At 34.9% G+C, this 23,409-nt stretch overlaps 2 protein-coding genes across 2 annotated transcripts; both read left to right on the top strand.

The window, feature by feature from the left end:
* The first annotated feature begins 4,637 nt into the window (after positions 1-4,637).
* On the top strand, positions 4,638-8,947 carry LOC145574900 (chitin-inducible gibberellin-responsive protein 1-like). Its single transcript, XM_081632781.1, has 2 exons — positions 4,638-4,852; positions 6,800-8,947. Exon 2 carries the CDS (start codon positions 6,896-6,898, stop codon positions 8,633-8,635), a length of 1,740 nt encoding a protein of 579 aa, XP_081488907.1. The 5' UTR covers positions 4,638-4,852; positions 6,800-6,895; the 3' UTR covers positions 8,636-8,947.
* Positions 8,948-10,590: 1,643 nt separating this feature from the next.
* On the top strand, positions 10,591-15,970 carry LOC145574901 (organic cation/carnitine transporter 4-like). The gene is made up of 2 exons (XM_081632782.1): positions 10,591-11,006; positions 14,771-15,970. Exons 1-2 carry the CDS (start codon positions 10,598-10,600, stop codon positions 15,955-15,957), a joined length of 1,596 nt encoding a protein of 531 aa, XP_081488908.1. The 5' UTR covers positions 10,591-10,597; the 3' UTR covers positions 15,958-15,970.
* Positions 15,971-23,409: the final 7,439 nt, after the last annotated feature.

Raw genomic sequence — 23,409 nt, 5'->3', positions numbered from 1 at the left:
ATGATCACACCGAGACACATAACCACCCAATGATTGTGTACCCAGAGGGTCACCGTAAAGTGAGTGGATTGAGTCCGGGTGCAAAACAGGTTGTGCGGGACATGACAAAGTCCAAGGTTGCTCCCCGTAACATCATGTCCACTATTGCCGAGCAATTTCCTGATGATCATCCAAACATCCGACACATTTACAATTGCCGAAATGACTTCAGGATGGAGATGTCCGAAGGAAGAGGAGTTGTTCAGCAATTTCTTCATCTGGCGAGAGAGAGTAAATACATTTACTAGTTCACGAATGATGATCACAACGTTTTGCAACATGCATTTATGGTGCACCCGATCATGGTCAACATACTCCGCACATACCCACATGTCATAGGTATGGATTCTACTTACAAGACCAATCGATATAACATGCCTTTCTTTGAGATAGTAGGCGTGACACCGACAAACCAGAATTTTCTAGTTGGATATGTTTTCATGCGCGACGAGTGCACGGCTAGCTATCGGTGGGTGTTGCAGAGATTAAGGGAGTTGATTGGGTTTGATAAAGAGCCATCTGTATTTATTTCAGACCGCGATCTTGGGCTATGTGCGGCTTTGAGAGAAGTCTTTCCAGGGACGTCACATTTACTCTGTTTATGGCACATCAACAGAGATGTGGAGGCGAAGGTGACGAAGATGTTTGGAAACAAGAAGGTTGGTGTCAGTTTTAGAGCTGGGAGATGGTTCAAAATCGTGAATGCAACAACACAGGCGGAGTATGATCGTGCTCTAACTGCCATGCAAGTGAGGTGGGGAAAATATCCGGAAGTGATTCAGTATGTTCAGAGAACTTGGCTTTGTCATAAGGAGAAATTTGTGAAATTTTGGACGAACCAGGTTCTTCATTTTGGTAACACCACCAACTGCAGAGTTGAGAGCCAACATTCAGCAGTGAAAACTTGATTAGAATCATCCACATGTTAGTTGTATTATTTTATTAGTTGTTCTCGTTGTTACGTAATTGTAATTGTATTAATTGTAATTGTATTTGAATTTACTAATTAGAATCATTGGCAGGTGCTTTGGATACCGTATGGGCCCGAGTCCATAGTCACATCGGTAATCGCATCATACAAATTCGTAATGACTTGGAGGCATCAAGGTCTAAATTTGGTCAGATGTACAAACAGTTGCCACTGTCACGTATAAATGGCAAAGTGTCTCAAGATTTATTTCCTATTGCTACGTGGTTCAACGCAAGGGTGATTTGTCTCGGAGTAGGCCTAGTACCAACTTGCTACTACCCATGCATCACAGTCTTACCGCTTAGGGCACGCAACGGGGTTCGGTCACCGACTCGAGAGTTTGTGATTGCTACAGTTGGTGGATCACATTTTATCCGTCTTGACCTTGTACCTGATTCACCACTCCCGCCGATCGCCGGTTGGTGGACGGAACACCACGAGGATAGTGTCAACGGATGGGATCAAGCATATCAATTGATAAGGGACATGTGGGATGCATTAGTTAGGTAGTTTGTAATGTACATTCACTAACTTTGAACATTTGTACGAAAATTAGATTTATGAAATTAATTTTATATGTATTTGCTTTTAATCTAACATGATATTTGTACAAAACATCAAATATAAAATAAAATAAGTGTCCAGTTTATACATTACATTTTTAAAAATAAAATACAAATAAGTTCATAACATAATTAAAACCATCACTAACAGAACATCTAATCAAAATAATCTAAAGTCCCATTTTTGACTTCCAATCAAATACAAGTTGCTCAGTCATTGTTCGAGTCTCACTCGACATTTCAGGATACTCAGCTAGTGCTCTTTAGTGAATCTCCATGGACCGACCCATCCACTGCAAATAAAACAATAACATATTATAACACAAAAATTAATAGAAGTCATTGTTAATATAATATTAAGCATTAATACTTACGTAATCAGTGTTAGTCCGCTCAGGCAGGTTGCTTGTAACTCCTGGACCTGGAGATACCCGCGGGTGAGAAAACCTGTACAGCCACTGCATGTAACCGGGCGCAACCGAAGGAGCTGCAGCACTAAGCCTGGGTAGGGCACCTAAAACAACACTCTGAGATACCCCAGGGACAAACCTGTTCCACATCACAGCTGTCATCTCCCTAAATGGCATGTGAAAGGTGTTCGTATCTGGCTGCCACCTCTCAACAAAAGCAGAAATCAACGGCCAATCAAGTCTCTTAAACATCAGGCCGGGCAAGTGAGACAACCAACTAGCATCAATCTCCGCAATGGCCTCCACAGATTGACGGCCTCGCCAAGTACACAAGTCAGAACATAACTTTGTCCTACTCAAACAGCGCAAAACACTACGCTCCTGCTCCATCCAGATATACCGTGCCACGTGACCGCCAAAACTAGGGATAACTGACCCATCCTCAGGCCCACCCGGCATCGGTTCCTGCACTAACCATGCCTCTGCAGAGCTGGAAGTAGGCTGACTCGACCCACTACCAACAAATCTCCCAAACTGACCCCTATATACCATATGGAAATCCTGAGGGTCCTGTTCTTCATCCCGGTCACCAGCATGACTACCCGAACATTCGTCTTCCTCGTCAGATATGGGTGCTCCACTTGCAGAGTACAAGGGCCGACTACTACCAGACTGTTGGTCTCTCGACCAACCACTAGTAGACCCGTATTGCTGCTGCTCGGGCTGAACCGGTGAAGATCGAGATGTCTGTCTCCTAACAGACGCATTCAGACGTCGTGATATTGCATGTCGAGCACCAGAACCCTCGATCTACATAAAATTAAAAAATAATCCGATTTTAGTAATAACAATAACCATAATAACCACAATAATAACAACAACAATAATAACAACAACAAAAACAACAACAAATACAAATTAACAACAACAAATATAACCTTAACAACAACAATAACTAACAACAACAACAACAACAAATACAAATTAACAACAACAATAACCATAATAACAATAATAATAACACTAATATCAACAACTATAATACTAATCATAATTAAAAATATTAATAATAGTACTACTAATAACACTAATAATAATATTATTATAACAACAACAACAAAAAAAAAAAAAAAAAAAATTAAACAACAACAATAACCATGAAAACCCTAATATCAAATTAGTTTAATAATAATACTAATCATATTTTTAAAAATAATAACACTAATAATAATTATAATAATAATAATAATGATAATAATAATAATAACAATAATAACAATAATAACAACAACAACAATAATAATAATAATAATAATAATAATAATAATAATAATAATAATAATAATAATAATAACGGGCCAAAAAAAAAAAAAAAAGGAACTTCCGCCCAAAAATTCCGGAAGTTCCATGGAGGATCCGCCTGGAATTTCCGGATCCTCCATGGAACATCCGGAAATTCCAGGCGGATCCTCCATGGAACTTCCGGAATTTTTGGGCGGAAGTTCCTGGATCCGAAAATAAAAAAAAAAAAACAAATACCTCGTCTCCACCATCGCCGCCGCCGCCGCCGCCTACGCCCCTGCCACCAGCGCCGCCGAAGGTCCTCCCTCCGAATCTCAGCCTAATCCGCCTCGAATCACCCATTTTCTTTTGTGTTTATGATGATTGTTGTTTTTTTAAAAATTGAAGAACAATTTTGGAATTTTTTTTTTTTTAAAAAAAATTGTTTTAGAGAGTTAGAGAGTAAGAGAGTTTGAGAGTTTGAGAGTAAGAGAGTTAGAGAGAGAAGTAAAGAAGTGAGAAATGTTGGTCGGGAAGGAAAAACCGTATTTATATATTAGGGGTAAAATTGGAATTTCAAGAAAAAAGGGGAGCGTTACCCGGTAAAATGGGAGCGACAAATAACAACCCCCTTAGATATTTAAACAACACATTTTTACTCTAAAACTATTTACGGAGTATAAACTTTGTTTCAATAAAGCTTATTTTAGTTGGGAGTCGTATAATCCTTATTTTTCCAAAGTAGTATTGTGAATATTTTTTGAACTAGACTTAATTAGATCCCAATTTATACATTAATACCATACTTTCTAATTAACCTGTTTCGATTGCAACCTAAACAACATTTTTAAAAATCTTTGATAGCTATTAGCCATGTTGGAAAAGGATTGTCGGATTTATTAAATTACTTCAATATCTTCACAACTTAATGTGATTTATATAATGTGACTAAAAAATTAACACATCACCAATTCAACTCGAACAAAATCAATCCCCATTCAACTAAATGTAATTAAAACGACCTATTCACCAACTCAAAATCAACACAATAGCTATCAGCCGTACTATGAACAGATTGAAGTACCTAATTTCTCCAAGGAATCAACTTCAACTTATTAAAGTAAAAAAAGAAATATTGACATTGAAATGACCCTTAAAAATTAAAATAACCCCTTACTCACCCAAATTACCACTTGTACAACCCATAAAAAAGCATCATCCCGACCCAACTAAGGCGCGTGATACACAAACACTTCCATTTGTTTTACTACTATAATTTATATTTTTGTAAGTATTTATTTAAATAAAAAAAGGAAAAAGAAAGGAAGGTGCTTGGATATATCTAGTGTAGTCTTAAACTCCCAACAACACTTCAAACTTCAAAACTTCAAACTTGAAACTCCAACGTGTGGTCGGCGGTCACATATTTCCTACCTTTCCTCCTCATATAAATATCCTTATTCTTCCATTTCTTCACATTTTGAATCTTCTTCATTTCCCAACCAATCTTTCAAACTTTTTATTTAATTTTATTCTTAGTCAAATTCTTTCAACATCATTATTTGACCCTTGTATTCCTCCAATCTCAGGTACTACTTTTCTTTAATTTAATCTTTCTAATTTAGTTTTTATAGTTTAATAATGCTATTTGAATTGTTCATGTTAGTTTAATTTTTCTGACCAAGATTGTATAACCTGTATTTTTGTTTAATTTTGTAATCTGGGTGTTGTTTATTTTGTTAATTGCATGGGAATTTCTTGTAAAGATAGAATTTTTTTGATTTTAATTGAGCTTAATTTTTCGAACAGAACATCTTCTGTGAATAAAGGTATTTTTTTTTATTAATTGAAACAGGGGTTAAGGAATCAAATTTTACCAAAAAAGTTTGTTGTGTGATATTTACACTTGTGGGTATTAATTTATTTTCTATATCCGGAATTAATAGTCACGTTAATAATGTAATCCCACGGGTAATGCGAGTATGTGACAATAAAACAGTGTAATTTGAACTAGTAATGTGACAGCTAGATTCGACAAAACAAAGGGAGTTTGTGAATGTGTTATTCTTGGTATGTGTTTTGGGATACAATCCCTTGGCTTCTTGTTTAAAGGAAGAGTTAATTGAATTTTTTATGCTAAAAGTTGGATAAACAATTAGTCTAACATTTGATTTTAAAAAGGTTATTATTCAAATGGATGAAATGTGTTCATACATCTTTTGGTTTTGGAGGGTGGGTGGGTGGGTGCGTTTGGTTAGACTGAAAAAATGAGGATTAATAAAATTAGTTATTGATTTGTAAATTGTTAGTTGTTGTAAATGAGATGAGAGCTTCCTTGTCTTTGGTGGTTCGGGGCGAAAAGAGGGATGATCGGAAAAGAGAAGTTAAGGAGGGAAAGGGAAAAAAAGCATGATGTTCTTTCATGAGTGGTAAGAAATGAATCATTTTTTTTTTTCTTTATAAAAGGTAAGAAATGAATCAAATGATTCATAGTTGGTATCAATTAATGGAAAAAGTGGAAATGTTCAAGTTATGTTAATCATATCTGTTAAGTTTCAAAGAGAGATCTTAGTAGGAATGGTGATAGTTCAAGAATGATTCTCGCTGTTTTCCCCTCAACAAATAGTCCATTACAGCATAACCGTTGGTGAGGATAGTTATAATGTTATGTACTCCGTAGAAGTTAGCTAGCCAACCTATCCTCTTTTCTTCTTTCTATCATAAATGTATCGGGAGAGGTTAAGGTCTAAAACATAAAGTAAGACCATCGACCTAGTCTTTTCATGAGTTTCCCGTCTATGTCAAGGTATGAACTATGGAGTGTAGGGACTTATTGGATGGTAATGAAGAGAATAACTCATATCCTTGTTTAGGAGAGCAATTGATGCTTTCTTATGCTTTCTACTTGGCCTTAGACCTGCCTTAAAAGAAGCAGTTGTTCGGTTAGAATTCTGTGAGTTTCTTTTGTTGCAGTTTCTTGCTTTTGTACGTCTGTGGTTATTAGGCAGCTGTATTAAATTTTCTTTAAAGATTTTATTTCTGATGTTTTAATAAATTTAAGTGAATGAATCTCAAGTGTAACTGCATAAAGCGTCAATTCGTCAATAAATCTGAAGTGTAGCTGACTAAGATATCAATAAGATTCTCTTGCTTGTAATTTAACACACCAAGTTCACGCCGATGTTGTGGTTTTGCTTCTGTGCATTTGTGGAGAGAAAATTATAGTTGTAAAGGTTTTGCATGTATTCCATACCTATCCTCCTTTCTCTTCTTTTATACAATTGTACTGAGTATGAATAATGAGTTAGTATGTGAACCGTAATTGGTGTTAGCTTGATTTGTCTTGTCCTTTTCCTTATTCACAATTTCGCATAACTACTGTATTTGTTGAAGTTATTTTGCAAAATTAACCTGTTTGTTTCATCAGAAAGCTTGACATTTTCTATAATACAGTCTATTATTTCTTTGTTGAATGTTCAGTTTATGAGTTCTCAGTTTGGGTGTTTGCATTGCTTACCAACTGTAATGCCTTGTAGTTACAGATCGGTATTGGAGCTTGCAGGAAAATATTTTACCACAGGATATCAATATTAACTGGTAATATAAACAAGGGCTATAGCTTATGCTATAGCATGGACTCACACAAGATTGTGGGATACAATGTTACTGGTGCTGATTCGTCCTATATATCTTCTCAGCATACTTCTTCACCAATTCCAAACAGAATAATTGGACCGCTGAAGTTTAGTTTTAGAAACTCTCCAAGTTCACCATTCTCCCCCCACTTCGATTGTGATACTGTCACTACATTGAGTGATAGCCGAGAGCAACACAGCTCGAGTGAGAGTCTCTCAGGAAAAAGCCCTTCTTGTAATTCATCCCTTGAAACTACCAGTTACTGTCAAAGGTTGAACTCAAGTCCTTCAGAAGATTCCCATCAGACTGCTGTTCTACGGACTTCTAGCGGGACTTTGTTCTCTCATAAAACAGATTATGAAGTGAAAATCAGACATGCCTTACAGGAGCTAGAGACTGTTCTTATGGGTGATGAAGCAGTCGGAGGAGGAAGCCGACAACCCCAAATCCCAAGTCAGAGATTGGGGTCCTGGAACCGGGAGCCACAGGGTTCACTTGGGGCTCAAGCTCAGTCATCATCTGCTTCTGGGGAAAGAAGATCAGAGGAAGGAGGTCAGAGTGAGAAGCGCCACAAGGCTGTTGAAGAAGAAATCCAGCAACTTAAAATTCCATCTGGCAATCTAAAAGAGTTGCTAATTGAATGTGCAAGGGCATTATCAGAAAACAGAATAGACGATTTTGAAAAATTAGTTGAACAAGCAAGGGGAGAGGTCTCGATCTCAGGACAACCTATACAACGCCTTGGTGCTTATATGATTGAAGGGCTAGTAGCAAGGAGGCAATCATCAGGAAACAATATTTACCAGGCTCTTAGATGTAAAGAGCCTCTTGGAAAGGATCTGCTTTCTTACATGCACATCCTTTATGAAATGTGTCCTTACTTGAAGTTCGGCTACATGGCTGCCAATGGAGCTATAGCGGAAGCATGCAGGAATGAAAATCGCATACATATCGTAGATTTCCAGATAGCTCAAGGAACCCAATGGTTGACTCTCTTGCAAGCTCTTGCTGCAAGACCTGGTGGGGCACCGTATGTGCGAATTACAGGCATTGATGATCCCGTTTCTCAGTATGCTCGAGGTGCTAGCTTGGAGGCAGTGGGGAAACGTTTAGCAGCTCTCTCCGAAAAGTATAATATACCAGTTGAGTTTCATGCTGTACCAGTTTTTCTTCCTGATGTCACAAGGGAAATGCTCGACGTGAGGCCTGGAGAAGCTTTAGCAGTGAATTTCCCTTTACAACTCCACCACACACCTGACGAGAGTGTTGATGTGAACAACCCGAGGGATGGTCTCCTAAGAATGGTGAAATCACTAGCTCCTAAGGTAACCACTTTAGTCGAGCAAGAGTCGAATACCAATACTACACCTTTCCTGACAAGGTTCACAGAAGCACTTAATTACTACTCAGCAATGTTCGAGTCCATTGATGTGACTATGCCTCGAGATAGAAAGGAACGAATCAGCGTGGAACAACACTGCTTGGCCAAGGACATTGTCAATGTCATCGCTTGTGAGGGAAAGGAAAGAGTAGAGCGTCATGAGCTTTTTGGGAAATGGAAGTCCAGATTTACTATGGCCGGGTTCCAGCAATACCCCTTGAGCTCATACGTAAACTCCGTGATAAGAGGACTACTTCGGTGTTACTCAGAACACTATACATTGGTTGAGAAAGACGGCGCTATGCTATTAGGTTGGAAAGACAGGATGTTGATCTCGGCTTCAGCTTGGCATTGATCATACAGATAGGAAGAAACACAGAATCAAGAGACAGAAGTTAAAAGTAACTGATGAAATTTATTCTTTATTCTCTAGAATTCTTTTTGCTTAGCAATGACGACGAATTTCTGTATGAGATAGTATGAACTTCTCACCATTGTTGTTTTATGTAGAGATGTTCAATATTGTATTTACAGTGTGATGCAGGGTATTAATGTTTAGGACTAACATATGTGAGTTAATAGTTTGTTGTATAATACTATAATAGGCTACAGTTTATTTTAATCCCTGCTTTTTTATATTTCAGTTACTTTTTCACATACAGAAGTTTTTTTTTTTAGTAACTTCTGACATATGAAATAAAGCTCCATTTACATGAATGCAACTGCCATCCGAAGCTTTCTAAAGTCTACCCTTGAAATCCTGCATAGCGGAGAGCGCTATGAAAAGTAATGCTCCGTTTGGAATAAGTCCGTATACTATTTTTGAATGTTTAAAAAAAGTTGTCGCATTTTAGAAAATAAGCTATGATCTGTAAGAATTGTAACTACTGTTTTAGACGAAATCCCACATGAAAATTGGATTCTCGAGCCCAAAAAGTATTTGTAACAAATAACAAATAGATCATTGATGACTCTAGTAGGTTTTAGTGTCACATTTTTTTTGGGGAAAAGGCAAATACAATAATAGTGTTATGTAACTATGTAAGTGCTTGCAGAAGCAAAATGGATCTATTGTGCCTTGCTCGTGTCATACGATGGAATTGTAACCAACATGAAGCAAACAACAAAACAGGAGTCTTGTCAAAATAGGACATGATCATTTACCGATTTTCGTGTAAGGTTATGTTCTTTTAGTCCCTAACTCAATCAAAAACCTAAGCAAATATCAAAGACCTAAGGGCACGATTTACTTAACTAATTTGTACTCCGTATTTATGTGAACTTATTGTAACTTATTTAAATTTGTAATTTAAGTTGAATTTAGGTAATATCCGAGCTTATTTTTCTTAAAGTGAACTTATTGAAATTTATCAACCTTTATATAAACTATTTTAAATGAAAGGGCCTACGTTAAATGAAATATTGGGCCTAAAGGGAAATAATTTTAGTTCACAAGCCTTCACAAAATTGGTAAGATTGAATCAATAAATTCAATGTGGTATAAAAGGAAAGAGAGCAAAACATTGTACACATATCCTAATAGATCCACAAAATTAGGGAAAAAAATTCAAATAAAATCATTTATTACATCCACCTATTATTGATATTGAATACTAAGTACTATGAATCTCAACTTCAGCCTAAACATATTGTATTATTGCCCTCAAACACTTATTATGAACTCCAAATAAACCACATTTAAATGAATTAAATCCATCGGATTGACAATAATTCTATTCGTTTAGAAATAAAACTATCCTATAGCATATTTTGCTTCAAATAAGGAAAAAAAAAAAAACCAATTAAACTACTCCCTATGTTTTTATATGATAACAATGTTTCACTCTTGGCACAATTTTAAACTCAATATTTAAGCATAGATATTTTAGAGTACTTATAATTCGAAGCTAATTGTGAGTTAAATTACACAAATCAAACAAGATATTATTTTCATTGGAATTAATAAAGAATTTAAATAAAATTAATAAATTATCAATTAAAAACTTAGAATAAAATCAAAAGAGTATAGGACTCTAGGATCATCTTTAAAATCACGATCTTCCTACGATTATTGAGGGACACCCAGTCAGCTCACAGCATACCCCGTTATCACGTGACACATCCCTTTTCCAAATTATTATTATTATTATTATTATTATTAATTAATTAATTAATTAATTAATTAATTAAAAATAAAATACATAAATCAGATTTTCTGTTTTCCTAAACTCAGTACAAATTTGAGACAAAGGCTCTATAAATAAGTACGAAATATTCACAAAACATAACCCCATAAAAAACCCCATATAATTCAACAATGCCTTCTCAAACCCCCGAGGTACTCGGGGATCTCCAACAGCCGTTGCTTCTCCCGGCCAATGGGAAATCCAACGTCCCAGAGAAGCTCACCATTGACGAGATGCTTCTCAAGTATTGCGGCGAGTTCGGAAGGTGGCAGCTAAGACATTTCGTTCTAACGAGTTTAGCTTGGGCATTAGAGGCCTTTCATACAATGGTTATGATTTTCGCTGACCGCGAGCCGCGGTGGTGGTGCACCGGGCCGGGCTGCAGCCCGGTCCAGGCCCAGGTTTGTGGGCTGCCATCGGGCTCGTGGGATTGGGTCGATGGGCCCGGTAGCTCCACGGTGGCCGAGTGGGGGTTGGTGTGTGGTGAGAAGTATAAGGTTGGATTGGTGCAATCTTTGTTCTTCTTCGGCTGCATGATAGGTACACATCATGTTATTCTCCTTATCTTTCGTTGTTTTAGTTCTATCTTATTTTGATATCAAATTTAAATATTTGGCGATAAAATCAATCCGTTTCTAAATAATTGCAACGCTTATAGTGATAGATTTTCTAGAGTACTTGATTCTTTCTTTAAATTATTGTTACTTCTGTTTTTTCTAGATTCTGCCGACTTGTTATATTTGCTTAGTCAAAATTACATGATTATAGCTGTTTTTTGACGTTAAAGTTTTAAAAAGATATTTGATTTTGTAGAATTCGTTTCATATATGAATTTCAAGGATGTAATTTTTTTCTTAACAAATTTTTAGTAATGGTGCATATGTATTATTGATGATCGTTAAAGATGTTAATTGGAAACGGCTATTCAAATGCACCTGACTACTTGACTAGATCTCATCAAAATAGTAGGAGTAATTTTAAGAACCATTATGAAATAATTCATGTTATTACTGTTAATTAGTTTATTTAATTTCTTGAAATCCTAATTAATAAGTTTTTAAATCATGGTGCGAACTGCGAACAACAGAACAAGTATAACATATTATATTAACATGTTATTTAATTTAAGTACAATTCAAATATATTAGAATTGAAACTTAGGGAATACTTAAGATCAGAAATCAGAAATAAGCACTATCAAATACTCATAATTGTGTCATATCACATTAGAATGTTTGTGTATTGCTTATTTTGAGGGTTACCAAAACAGAATAAGGTTTTTTAAGTAATTGTTGGTCCTAGGGTGATATAAATTAAATATTAATTGTTAATTGCTGTTCACAAAACTACATATATAAATTATAAATAAATTATATTATCGAACATTAATTTGTATAAGAGAATATGATTTGATTAATGATCTTGTTGTTTTTGCCTAGCAGAATCTAGCTAATAAATTTAATTAAGGTAGATTTTAGTCCTAATCGAAAATTTAGAAGGCTTATTGTTTGCACTCTTCTTGTGATCGACCTCACCACGGCCTTTTATAATCAATTTGTAAATTATGTACAACCCATGTGCTAATGTATACTTTAATAGCTTAATCCTTGTTTTAATAGGTCTTTCCGGAATGAATCAATGCTACAAGTAGAGTGGGTTAGGTTAAATTAATTAAAGCAAATGTCAAATTGACTTATTTAGTAATTAAATTAATTAATCCGTGAAATAACATTTTGTTTGTTTGAGCCACCATAAATTATTTGCACTCTAAATTCCGTTTGAAGTTTCATCTCACACGATGTTTTATCCCATTGCACACAACCATCACAAGTACTACAATTACAAATATTACTGGTCAAAACTGTTTCACTCTTTACTCTTCTAGCCCCTAACCTAGAATATTCCATTAGTATGTTTTGTTTTTTAAAGGAAAAAGTATGCTTAGTTTGGATGTCTTTTTACATATGAATAAGTAATCATCCAAAGTTATAAAGATGCTACCAATTAAACTTAAGCATATTCCTTTGTACCTTATAATTCCATTGTTTTGCAAGTTGGACATGTTGGCATGAACACTTTGTTGTGCTTGCTAATTCTATGAAGTCAACTTCAACACGTTCAAAACTATGGGACCGAGTGAAAATGTTTTTGTAGCTCATGATAATTTAACGTGTTAGGTTTTTTGAGTGCTTAACTATAAAATGCATATTTTCTTCCACAAAATTACACTATCATAATGTATGGCATTGTCTAGACATCTATTGTTTGAGTTTGGTGATAAATTAACAATGTCAGAAGATAGATCCACATGATGCACGTTTTACAAAAAGACATGTTCTTTTAGATAAGCTATAATGATAGTCTTGCTAATTGGAATTATGACATATGTCAACTTCTCATTTTATTACCCGTATATGTATTATCCCGTGTGTTTCAAGTTCATTGCAAAAAAAAAAAAAAAAAAAAATTGCAATTTGGTGGACACGTGTAATTTTAATAATTGCGTGAAGACCAAAGAGGCAAACAGACAATCTATGAGATTATAAGTGGTTCAATGTATGACAGTAAAAACTATACAAAAATTAGTACTATGTATAATGTAAGTTAAAGTGATATAAAGTTGTGCAACTTAGATAAATGATAGAGAGGAATAAGAAAATAATACAAGGTTTTCTTTATTTTTTGTTTTGTTTTAGAAAATGTAACAATAATTCTAAAATCAATAATAAAAAAGAGAGAAAATGTAGGGATTGACATGAAACGAAGTGATTCTAAATTTTCTAGATGACGAGAATTAGATAAGTAGCAAACTAGTTGAGTTATGGTGGATTGGTTGTAAAAAACACACGTCAATGTACGCTAATTTGTTATATTGATGGGTGTGACGAAATGAACGTCTTCACTCTTCAGTCATAAAGAGATAGATATTGGTCTTAGGGTCTTAATTCTTTTTGTTTTTTCGTTTTTTATTTTTTTTAAGTGATATTACATAGTAGATTTATTCGAATTAAGGGCTAAATTTTGGATGATTTGATCTCTACTTGTTTGTCACTTGAAGTGATGTTGTTAGAGATATGATATCTCTAACAGATGCTCTTTTTTGAGTCTTATTTTGGCATTTTTTTTAATTGATTTAAATGACGAATCATTTGGTTATTTTTTGTAATAATCACAAGATTTGGAGGTTTTGAACGATTACGGCTGCCTGCTAGTGGTTTATTATTTTTAACTGCATCTAGCTAGCCACTCCTGCTAGTAGTAGGAATTTGTATTTATTAAGGTGGTCACAAGTTGTACCAATTGCATGACTCGTGTCTTGTACTAATGTACTATACCTTAAATAACACCTTATCCTAAACAACATGGAGTACAAAAGTATATTCGAATCAAGATTATTCCATACATTGCCAACATTATTGACTCAATTGTTTTTTTTAGGAAAAAATTCACTTGTGTTGGGTTTAATTTAGTCTAGTTGGTAGGTTTTGATCATTTGGCATCACTCATACTATTCGTCTTCTGAGTAAATTAATGTTCCTTCAAAAATATATGAGACTATGAAGAGAAGTGACAAATACATTAGGCTCGAATTATATTCATTTGCTATGGGTTATGTTTAAGTTTAAGTTAGATCGATCTATTAAACAAGTCAAGACATATTCAATTAAGATATGTATGAAATTTTTGGATTGGTTCAATATAAATTAGAATGTTGTTGTCTTTGTTGATTGGATCTAGATCAGACAATTTCGATAAGGCTAGCCGAATAAGGTTTAAGTTAGCTAGATCTAAAGTTTGATTGTCGTGAATTGAAACTACATTTATAAATTGTAAGCTTGTAAATTATTTTATAAAATACGTACTAGTATAAGTTAGAGGCCAATCCAAGTGGCTTATAGTTTTCCTTGTTCAATAAGCGGTCCATCACATGCTAATTAACTTGTTAGGCTGTTACTTCGTACCATTGATTGATTACCAATTGTTGGTTTGTGCTTCCTTTAATTTGTTGGCCTTCTTTTGTCTGCTTGTTAACTCTTCACTTAAGTGGCTTTGGGTTTGGAAACTAGCTAGTGGCTACATACCAGCCTCGTTTGTGTTAATACTGGAGTCCGAAATTAACACGTTAAATAAATGTAACGTTAATAGTGTAAATTGAACTACTAATTAATAACATGTTACTCGTACCATGTGTTAGACAAACTACTTAATTTGTTACATAGTGGCGTGCATGTTCAATCTTATATTATGAAGTACTCTTCTAATTCTAGGATTTTTAGCTAATTGCAATTTTGATTAATCTACAGGAGCAGGAGTCTTTGGTCATCTATCGGATTCATCTCTAGGAAGAAAAGGCTCACTAACCATAATATGCCTATTTAACGGGATCCTCGGTTGTCTGACCGCGCTCTCTCCAAATTACGTCGTCTACACCCTCCTCCGGTTCTTGAGTGGTCTTAGCACCGGCGGGGTGGGCATGTGTGCATTTGTCCTAGCCACCGAGCCTATAGGACCAAGTAAACGTGGTGTTGCCGGTATGTCCACCTTCTATTTCTTCTCAACCGGTATTGCTCTCCTCTCCGGAGTTGCCTACATGTTCCCATCATGGCGATCCCTCTATGTTGCATCCTCAGTACCTTCCATTGTGTTCATCACAATCGTTATCCCTTTCCTCTCGGAGTCTCCTAGGTGGTACCTTGTACGAGGTAAAACCAAGGAAGCAATGGAAGTCATGCGTCAAATGGCACATTCTAATGGCCGGTTGATCCCAAAAGGCGTAGAGCTTACCTTAGACGATAATGCTAACAAGAACAATGATGTCGAAATTCTTAAAGAGGATTCATTTCTTGAAGAAAATGAGGCAATGAAGGGATCTTTAATAGACGTCCTTAAGTCACCCATCACAAGGGTACGCCTTTACTTGGCCTTTATGATCAATTTTTGTTGTGCGGTTGTGTACTATGGACTTAGCCTAAATGTGGTCAATCTCGACACCAACCTCTACCTCAATGTACTTCTCAACGCGGTTGCTGAAATGCCTGCCTTCACATTAACCGCGATTATGTTGGATAGGTTCGGAAGGAAGCCACTTACGATAGGAACAATGTGGTTTAGTGGGGTGTTCTGCTTGTTAGGGAGTTTGATGAAGAGCTATGGAATATGGAAGAATATACGTATGATAAGTGGTATATTAGGGATTTTTGGTATGGCAGGAACTTATAATTTGTTGTTTATATACACTGTAGAGTTGTTCCCCACGGTTGTACGTAATGCTGCCCTAGGATGTGTTACACAAGCGTCTCATATGGGGGCGATTTTAGCCCCTCTTGTGGTGGTGATGGGTAGTACATATCCCTTCATCGTGTTTTCGGTTTGTGGAATCGTTGGTGGTTTGCTAGGATTTTTTTTGCCTGAGACGTTGAATCGGCCTTTGTATGATACCATGGCTGGTATGGAGGAGGGAGAACTAGAGAAGCCAGATTTTGAGCCATAGATACAATTTTTAGCAACTTAAACTATACCCTGGCCTCCAACTTCTTTTGGTGAATGACTAGCTTAGTATAATATTAGAGGAGTAGATTTATGTAGTATGTAACATCTTTTTGATAGTTTTAAGTATGTCTAAATTTATAATTACCAGTACAATTCAAGGTGTACTCATCAATAGAGGAGTAGATTGGCATCCATTACGCACTTAATGTAAGGCAATGGCTGCCCTGAAAATGATTGGATGAGGTATTGCTAGATGCTATACTCCAATGAGGTGTTTATGCTCATGCACTTGGTAATCTAATCTATGGTACTTCCTTTATAATTTTAACTTTGAAGAATTTATTCTATGTCATTCTATGTCCTAGCATATAAAAATATTCTAACTAATTTAATTATCTAGGTAAGAGTATCTTTGTAATCCATTTTTATTCATACCCTTGATTGGCCTTGATGATAGGGGAAAAATAGAGTTTGTATAATGGAATATTGTAGATGTTTGATGGTAAACTTATACTATTATTATTAAAGCTTTGGTCTCCTAATCTTAAAGAATGTCCATTAGTTACTCCTTTTATATGTCACTTACTATTTTCCTGTTTGCTTTTTTAGAAAAATTTTAATCACGTATTCTCATTGATCTACTTTATATATAATGAAATAAAATTCATTTTAATGCATAAGAAATACCACTGTAATACTTTGTATTTCATTGGGAATTGGTGAGAAATAAGAACTTCTACTTCGTATTTACAGTAATTCTCGAAATAAAAAGGGGGACATTTCGCAGTCTAAGTCTACTCATGTACTTTCACATAATTCACAGGAATCCCCATGTATACTACTTTGTGCATAGCACATACAGTAATGAAGAATCACAGAGAATGACTATATACAAAACATCCACTTCACATCAGCAGCCTGCTGCCATCATTCATCCTACCAATCCTCCCCTGCCAATGACACCGTGAGAAACAAATATCAGAAACAGACTTGCATGGTTAAAATTCAATTTAACATAGATTAGCAGCAGATACTATCATAAACACAACATTAGTTAGTGTATGCTTTCTATACTTTCCAAATACTACATTGTACTAAAGACATCAGAAAACTACATCAATGTTATAGATATCAACAAACAATTCTCTATACACGTGTTTGGATGAGGAATTGTCTGAGTGGATGAGGTAACAAAGTGACTCGTATGAACCTGCAATAAGATAATATAGTCTCAGAAAAACAAGTCAGCAATAACACATACTCTTTTTCACTGTAAATTTGTAATCAAAATTTGGGAGCAAAGTGATTCTATTCAGCTTTTATCTGATGCTCCTATGACATCCTTTGCTTATAGTACCCATGCAGTAATCTACTCAATTTATAAATATTAGATCTTATAAAGAATATCACGTACTAAAATATCTTTTAAGGGAAAATATATTTTCTTAAAATAATATATAGTAAAGAAATTACACATATATTTTTTAAGTATGGTATATATTTTCTTAAAAATATAATTAAAAAAAAATTGTCAAAAAAAAACCCTTTTAAAAGCACCATGCATTTTGTAAAAAATAACCTTTTAAAAGCTTTCTGGTTAAAAAAAATCACCACGTTCATTTTTTTGCAAGACAAAACCTATTTTCCTAATTACCCTCTAATTAAGTTAATTAAACTCTAATTTCTTTTAATTAACCTCTAACCCACCAAATTACTAAATAATTAGATTTAATTAATATATGTAAAAAAAACAACCACCCACTCCTCTTTCCCTTCCCCTTCCTCCTCCTCCCTCCTTTTATGGAATTAACCCCCACCCCCACCGGATCCGTTGTCTGCTGCCCACCCCGCCCTTTCCTCCGAACCACCTGCAGCGGCAGCCGCACACCAAAAATAATTTTTTTATTTATAATTTAAATTAAAACAATTCTTTTGTTAAAATTAAATTTATTTTTATGTGGTCCAATTAATTTCAAAACTAAATCATATTCAATCTTGAAATTAGGGTTCTTCATGAAATTAATCCCCAATTCAATTTAACTCTTAAATTAAATAATTTGATCATGAAAAATTCATAATTTAACATGAAATCAAATAGATTAAAATCATAAATCACATATGATTCGAATTAAATCAAAACCAAAACACAAAAATCACAATTTGGGGTTTAGGGTTTTGAAAATTTCGAATTAGGGTTTGGGGGGGGGGGTTTGAATTTTTGAACATATTAGGGCAAAAAATCGGATCTTTTAGGCTAATTCTTGAGCAAATTAAACAACTTTTAATAATTCTATATGTTAAATCACATTTAAAATAATAATTGACCCATAATTAAATTATTTTCCTCCTAATTGAATTAAAATTGTGGACATTAAGAATTAATATTCAATATATGTACATGCATGGGCTAACTGATACCACTGTAGGACTTTAGATATTATAAGCGGAATTGCATGAATCGTATTCATAAGCATCTAAACACCAAGATCAATGCATAACACATAAAGAACAATTAATAATACCTTTGAAGCGTGAATCCACTAGCAATCGAGCAAGAACAAATGAGAGACAAAGAACCCCAAACGTGATTCCTCTACTTGGTCCACGGGCACAGATTAAACCTCCACTATTGCTAGTTAGTTGTAAATGAACCCTTCAATTGACCTTCTACGGAGAAGAGAGAACAACGAACTAACCACGAACCACCACACGCGCCACCAAGGGTGGCCGGCCGTACGGACGAGGGGAGGAGAGAGAGAGCCGTGAGTGAGAGAGAGAGAATTAGGGTTTTGGGACTTGGTTGCTTGAGTTACAATTAACTGACTTGTCAATTGTTATTTCAATTTAAGTCATGAATCTTATTTATAGATCATATCTCTAAATAAGAGTCCATGTCAAGCCCAAACTCCTAATCCTAGTCAAACTACTCTAACCCAACGCTCTTTATGGTTTGTCATAATCTCATGAGGCCCATTAATGGGCCTCTAACTTGTTTAACCCAATACCCTTATTGTGTGACCTCATAGGAACCATTCTAATAGATTTTAGACTATTTGACTAGTCCAAAGATCATTTATCATATCTAGCAACAGACAATGACGTCCCAAAAGAATGAACTTATTATCTCCATAATAGTGATCCATAATATATTTAGTAATTGCACTTATCGAAGACATAGTTCCTTCAATTGTCTTCCGGTGTGATAAAAAGCTTTAGCCATTATCATAGTAGTGGTAATAATGCTTTAGTAATTTCCATATTTGACTTTGTTAAAGAGTAAAATGGGGATTTCAAAGTAAGGGGTTTTCAAGGTAGGGTGTTACATTCATTGTTAGAATCGAAAAGACATGTGTAGAATGATTTTTTATGGATACTAATAGTGGAAGCTCAATAAGTAAGGAACAAAAGCGAGGTGTCGTAGAAGAAAATGGGAAAACCAAAATCAATGGGGTAATAGGAATTGAAAACAAAACGAATAAAAAGTAATACTTCCTTTGTTCTATTTTACTTTATCTGTTTCTTTTATCACGCTTGCCAATACAAAACTTTAACGATCAATAACTTTAATTCTCCATAAGTAAAAATTATAAAAGTTATATATATTAATCCATCGGAAATTCTATATTTTCCTATGGATTTAAAAGCCGTATGAAATTTCCGAGGGCTTTTTTCATCGGAAAATCCATAGGAAATTTTTGAGGGCTTTATCCATCGGAAATTATATACATTAATCGAAAATTTCCTACGGCCACTAAAATCATCGGAAATTATGTATTTTTCGATGGTTTTATATCGCCATCGGAAACTATCCATCGAAAATGCAGTGTTTTCTTGTAGTGAACCGGTTCCTTTCAATCTTCCCAGCCACCCACATAAAGCAATCAGCAAAGGATGTCATAGGAGACTCAGATAAAAGCTGAACAAAATCACTTTGCTCCCAAATTTTGATTATAAATTTACAGTGAAAAAGAGTATGTGTTATTGCTGACTTGTTTTTCTGAGACTATATTATCTTATTGCAGGTTCATACTAGTCACTTAGTTACCTCATCCACTCAGACAAGATTATATGTACTAATTCAATGTGGAAATGAAATTGTATTCATTGTCAAAGACGACATCTTGGAGGGGGTTAAAGCCCTTGATGTATCGCTGTCAAAATACTACACAACTACGGGAACTCAAGATGTCAAAGTTGCCTTCCTTGTGTTCGATCATCATGAACTCAGAAACCTGTGCACTATATTAAGATTTTATCCTTGTGCAATGTATTTGTCAACATTAAATTGATATATTAAAAAATTTCACATGTAACAACGAATTGGAAAAAATCATCAAATGATGAATAAGTTATTGAGTTAATAATTAATGTAGGAGTGAAATGTGTAATGCATCGGAATTGTATTTGAAATAAAATTAATTAATAAGATATGAAAAGTTCATTACATGAAATAAATTATACTAAAATTATTTGTAAAACAAAGTACATGAAACTATATATTTATTTTATTACCATGTTAACACTGCAATTTCTCATTTCACTTTAGTCGGGTTTTGTCAATGTCATACAAGATTATATGTGTATAGAAAAATGTAGTAGTTTAAGTTGAAATCTGCTAAGAACTTTTTTCAGACCATATTATATTTTGAAGGTTCATCCTAGTCAGCAACGCCACGCAAGAGTTGTGTGCGCTGCTGCTGCTGAGCGTCGCTGCTTGCGGCAGCGTACACCAGCCGGTGTATGGCCACCGTGGCTGGCTTCCGTTGGCCACACCATGGTGGCTGGCGCTTTTCTCAAAAAAAAAATTATTTTATTTTATTTTAATAAAAATCAAATTTTAAAATTAAAAGACAAGTTTTTATTTTAAAAGGATGTTTATCAAAATTAAAGTTGTTAGCTTTGTTAAGTTTGGATAATTATTGAGCAAAAGATTCTATATGGATAATAATCGATTGAATAATGAGATTATCCCATAATTATTTTAGGATAATAATTGATTTAAAATTTTGTGATTGGCTAGGCAATTAGGATAGAATCTCCTAAATTAGTTAGGATAATCATGGGAAATAAATATGATTTATCTTTCATAATTAAAATAAGATTTGATTCTATCTCATACCTAAGATAGAATATATGATATTTTGTGATTGGTAATGAATAATATATGATATTATCTAATTGCAGTAATTTAATAAAATATGAGATATTAAGATGTCATGTCTCCTTAATTATGAACATTCGATGTTGTAGTTTAGGAAAGCATGATGAGTGATTTATTATATGGCTCTTTATAATATATGATATTATTTATTGCTATATATAGACTGGTATGGCCCATAGATTTTAAATACGATCTGCGCATCGTTTCGTATTTTTGTAATCTAAATACGGTCTGCATACCATTAAGTATTTTTGTAATTTATTTTATTTTATTTTATTTAAGTAGTAGATAGAATAGAATAGTATTACAGGTTGCAGTTGATCCAAGAAGCCAATGGAGTAAAGGCCCAAAGGAGCTAGATGGATGAGATCCATGAAGGTTCAAGTGGGAGTTTTACTTTATTAGTTTTTAGGATTAAGGGGTCATACTATGTCATTTTATTTATGCATTAGTAGATTATGCATGTTAGATTTTATTTATGTTGATTTATGATGCGCTCGAGTTCACTAAATAATCACAACATAATAAATCTAGGTCCCGATAATATTGAGATTGCTTTTCCAATTAGATACCCAACACTCCTTCGATCGTGAGTGATGGGTTGGCCTCAGCAGAGTGTCACTTGTTATCTTGGGTAATTTGGGGTAGATCACGTTCTACCCATTTAATTGGTTATACTCAACAAGGTTACCTAAAGCGTTTAGAACCTTGAAGTAAAGGGTAATAATTAAACATGTGATGGTTAATTATTCAACCAAGATTTGCAAGAGTTGTAATCAGTAGGGAGTTTACTCACCTTGAAATGTACTGCTTGATGGTAGGGCCTCAGTCCGGTCAACTACTACACAAATAAAGGGTCTTGGAATCATTTAATTCAATTGGGATCAATTAATATAATAAAATGTTTTAAAGTTACCAGTTTAATTCGCTTATGGTACTTTAATTTTATTAAACATAATTATTGAACTTTGCCTCGTTTTGATTTTGTTTGTAGATGAATAGCTTTAACGACGACACTAACTTGCCAACCAAACTGAAAACAAGGCTTAATCTTAGAAACTTCAGGGAATGGGAAGAAGAGCTAAGAAATGTTCTTAGGAGCCACAGGCTTGAGGCTCGACTCTATATTCCTATTGATAGCAGATTTATAGTAGGTTTCACTCCTGATAGGCACTCGAAAGATGTTTCGAACCCAGAGAAAGTCAGGAATCTCATATTGACATCTATTTCAACTTGTTGGAAGAGAAGGTTCATGGACTATGAGGTAACCAAACTGCACAACTGTCTACGTGCCATCTATCGAGGTGGCATTGTTGCATTAGGAAGTGGAGGCATCAACGATAAGAACGTTAGAGAGGTTGTTAACTCGATCCCTCCGATGTACTACTCCTGGACTGACAGTGTAAGGTTTGAGACTTACAATATTTATTGTAAGATAATGGCTAAGAAACTCATTCCTGGTCTGTCAGTTAAGAACCATGTAAAGGAACTGATTGATTTACTCAATCGGATCGGATGGATATCCTAGGGAGACTGTTTGATGATCACTTTGCACATGACACTATTCTGTTTTCACTCCATGATGGATTTGATCTCGTCAAGTTTATTCATGATGATGAAGGCTCGACAGTGACACTAGTCAATCTTTTGATCAACCATACAGAGGAGTACTTGAAGAAGGAGGGAAGCCAATGCTTCTATTGCGGTGGGTGGTCTTGCCACACACCAGGGTGTCCCCATTACACACCAGTGAAAACGGAAGGTAAGGAGTTACCTAATGTTTTTGTTGTAGAAATTAACCTTACTTCCTCGTCAACATGGGTATTCGATACCGGTTGTGGTGCTCACATTGTTAATCAAATGCAGGGCTTAAGAGTGAGTAGAAGGCTAGCTAAAGGGGAGATGATGCTTCAAGTAGGAAATGGAGCAACTGTTGCTGCACTTGCTATGAACTCAAGCTCCCATCTGGACTCGTTTTGGTGCTTAATAACTGTTATAATATTCCTGCGATTACTAAAACATTATTTCAGTTCATGTTTTAGATACTGAAGGTTTTTCATTTGAAATTAAAGACAAATGTTGTTTTATTTCAAGGAAAAATATGTTATATGCTAGTGCTAAATTGGTTGATGGTTTATATGTATTAGATACGACCCATGTCTACAACATAGATCATAAAAAGCAAATAACATATGGTTCAAACCCAACTTACGTATGGCATTGTAAGCTAGGTCATATTAACCAAACGCGCATCCAGAAATTACATAAGGATGGACTCCTTTCTTCATTTGA

The sequence above is a fragment of the Chenopodium album genome, chromosome 13 (genome assembly GCF_948465745.1).
Source record: "Chenopodium album chromosome 13, dcCheAlbu1.1, whole genome shotgun sequence".
Taxonomy (NCBI): Eukaryota; Viridiplantae; Streptophyta; class Magnoliopsida; order Caryophyllales; family Amaranthaceae; genus Chenopodium; species Chenopodium album.
The sequence above is the reverse complement of the archived record's forward strand: the minus strand, read 5'-3'. Positions and strand labels throughout refer to the sequence as shown.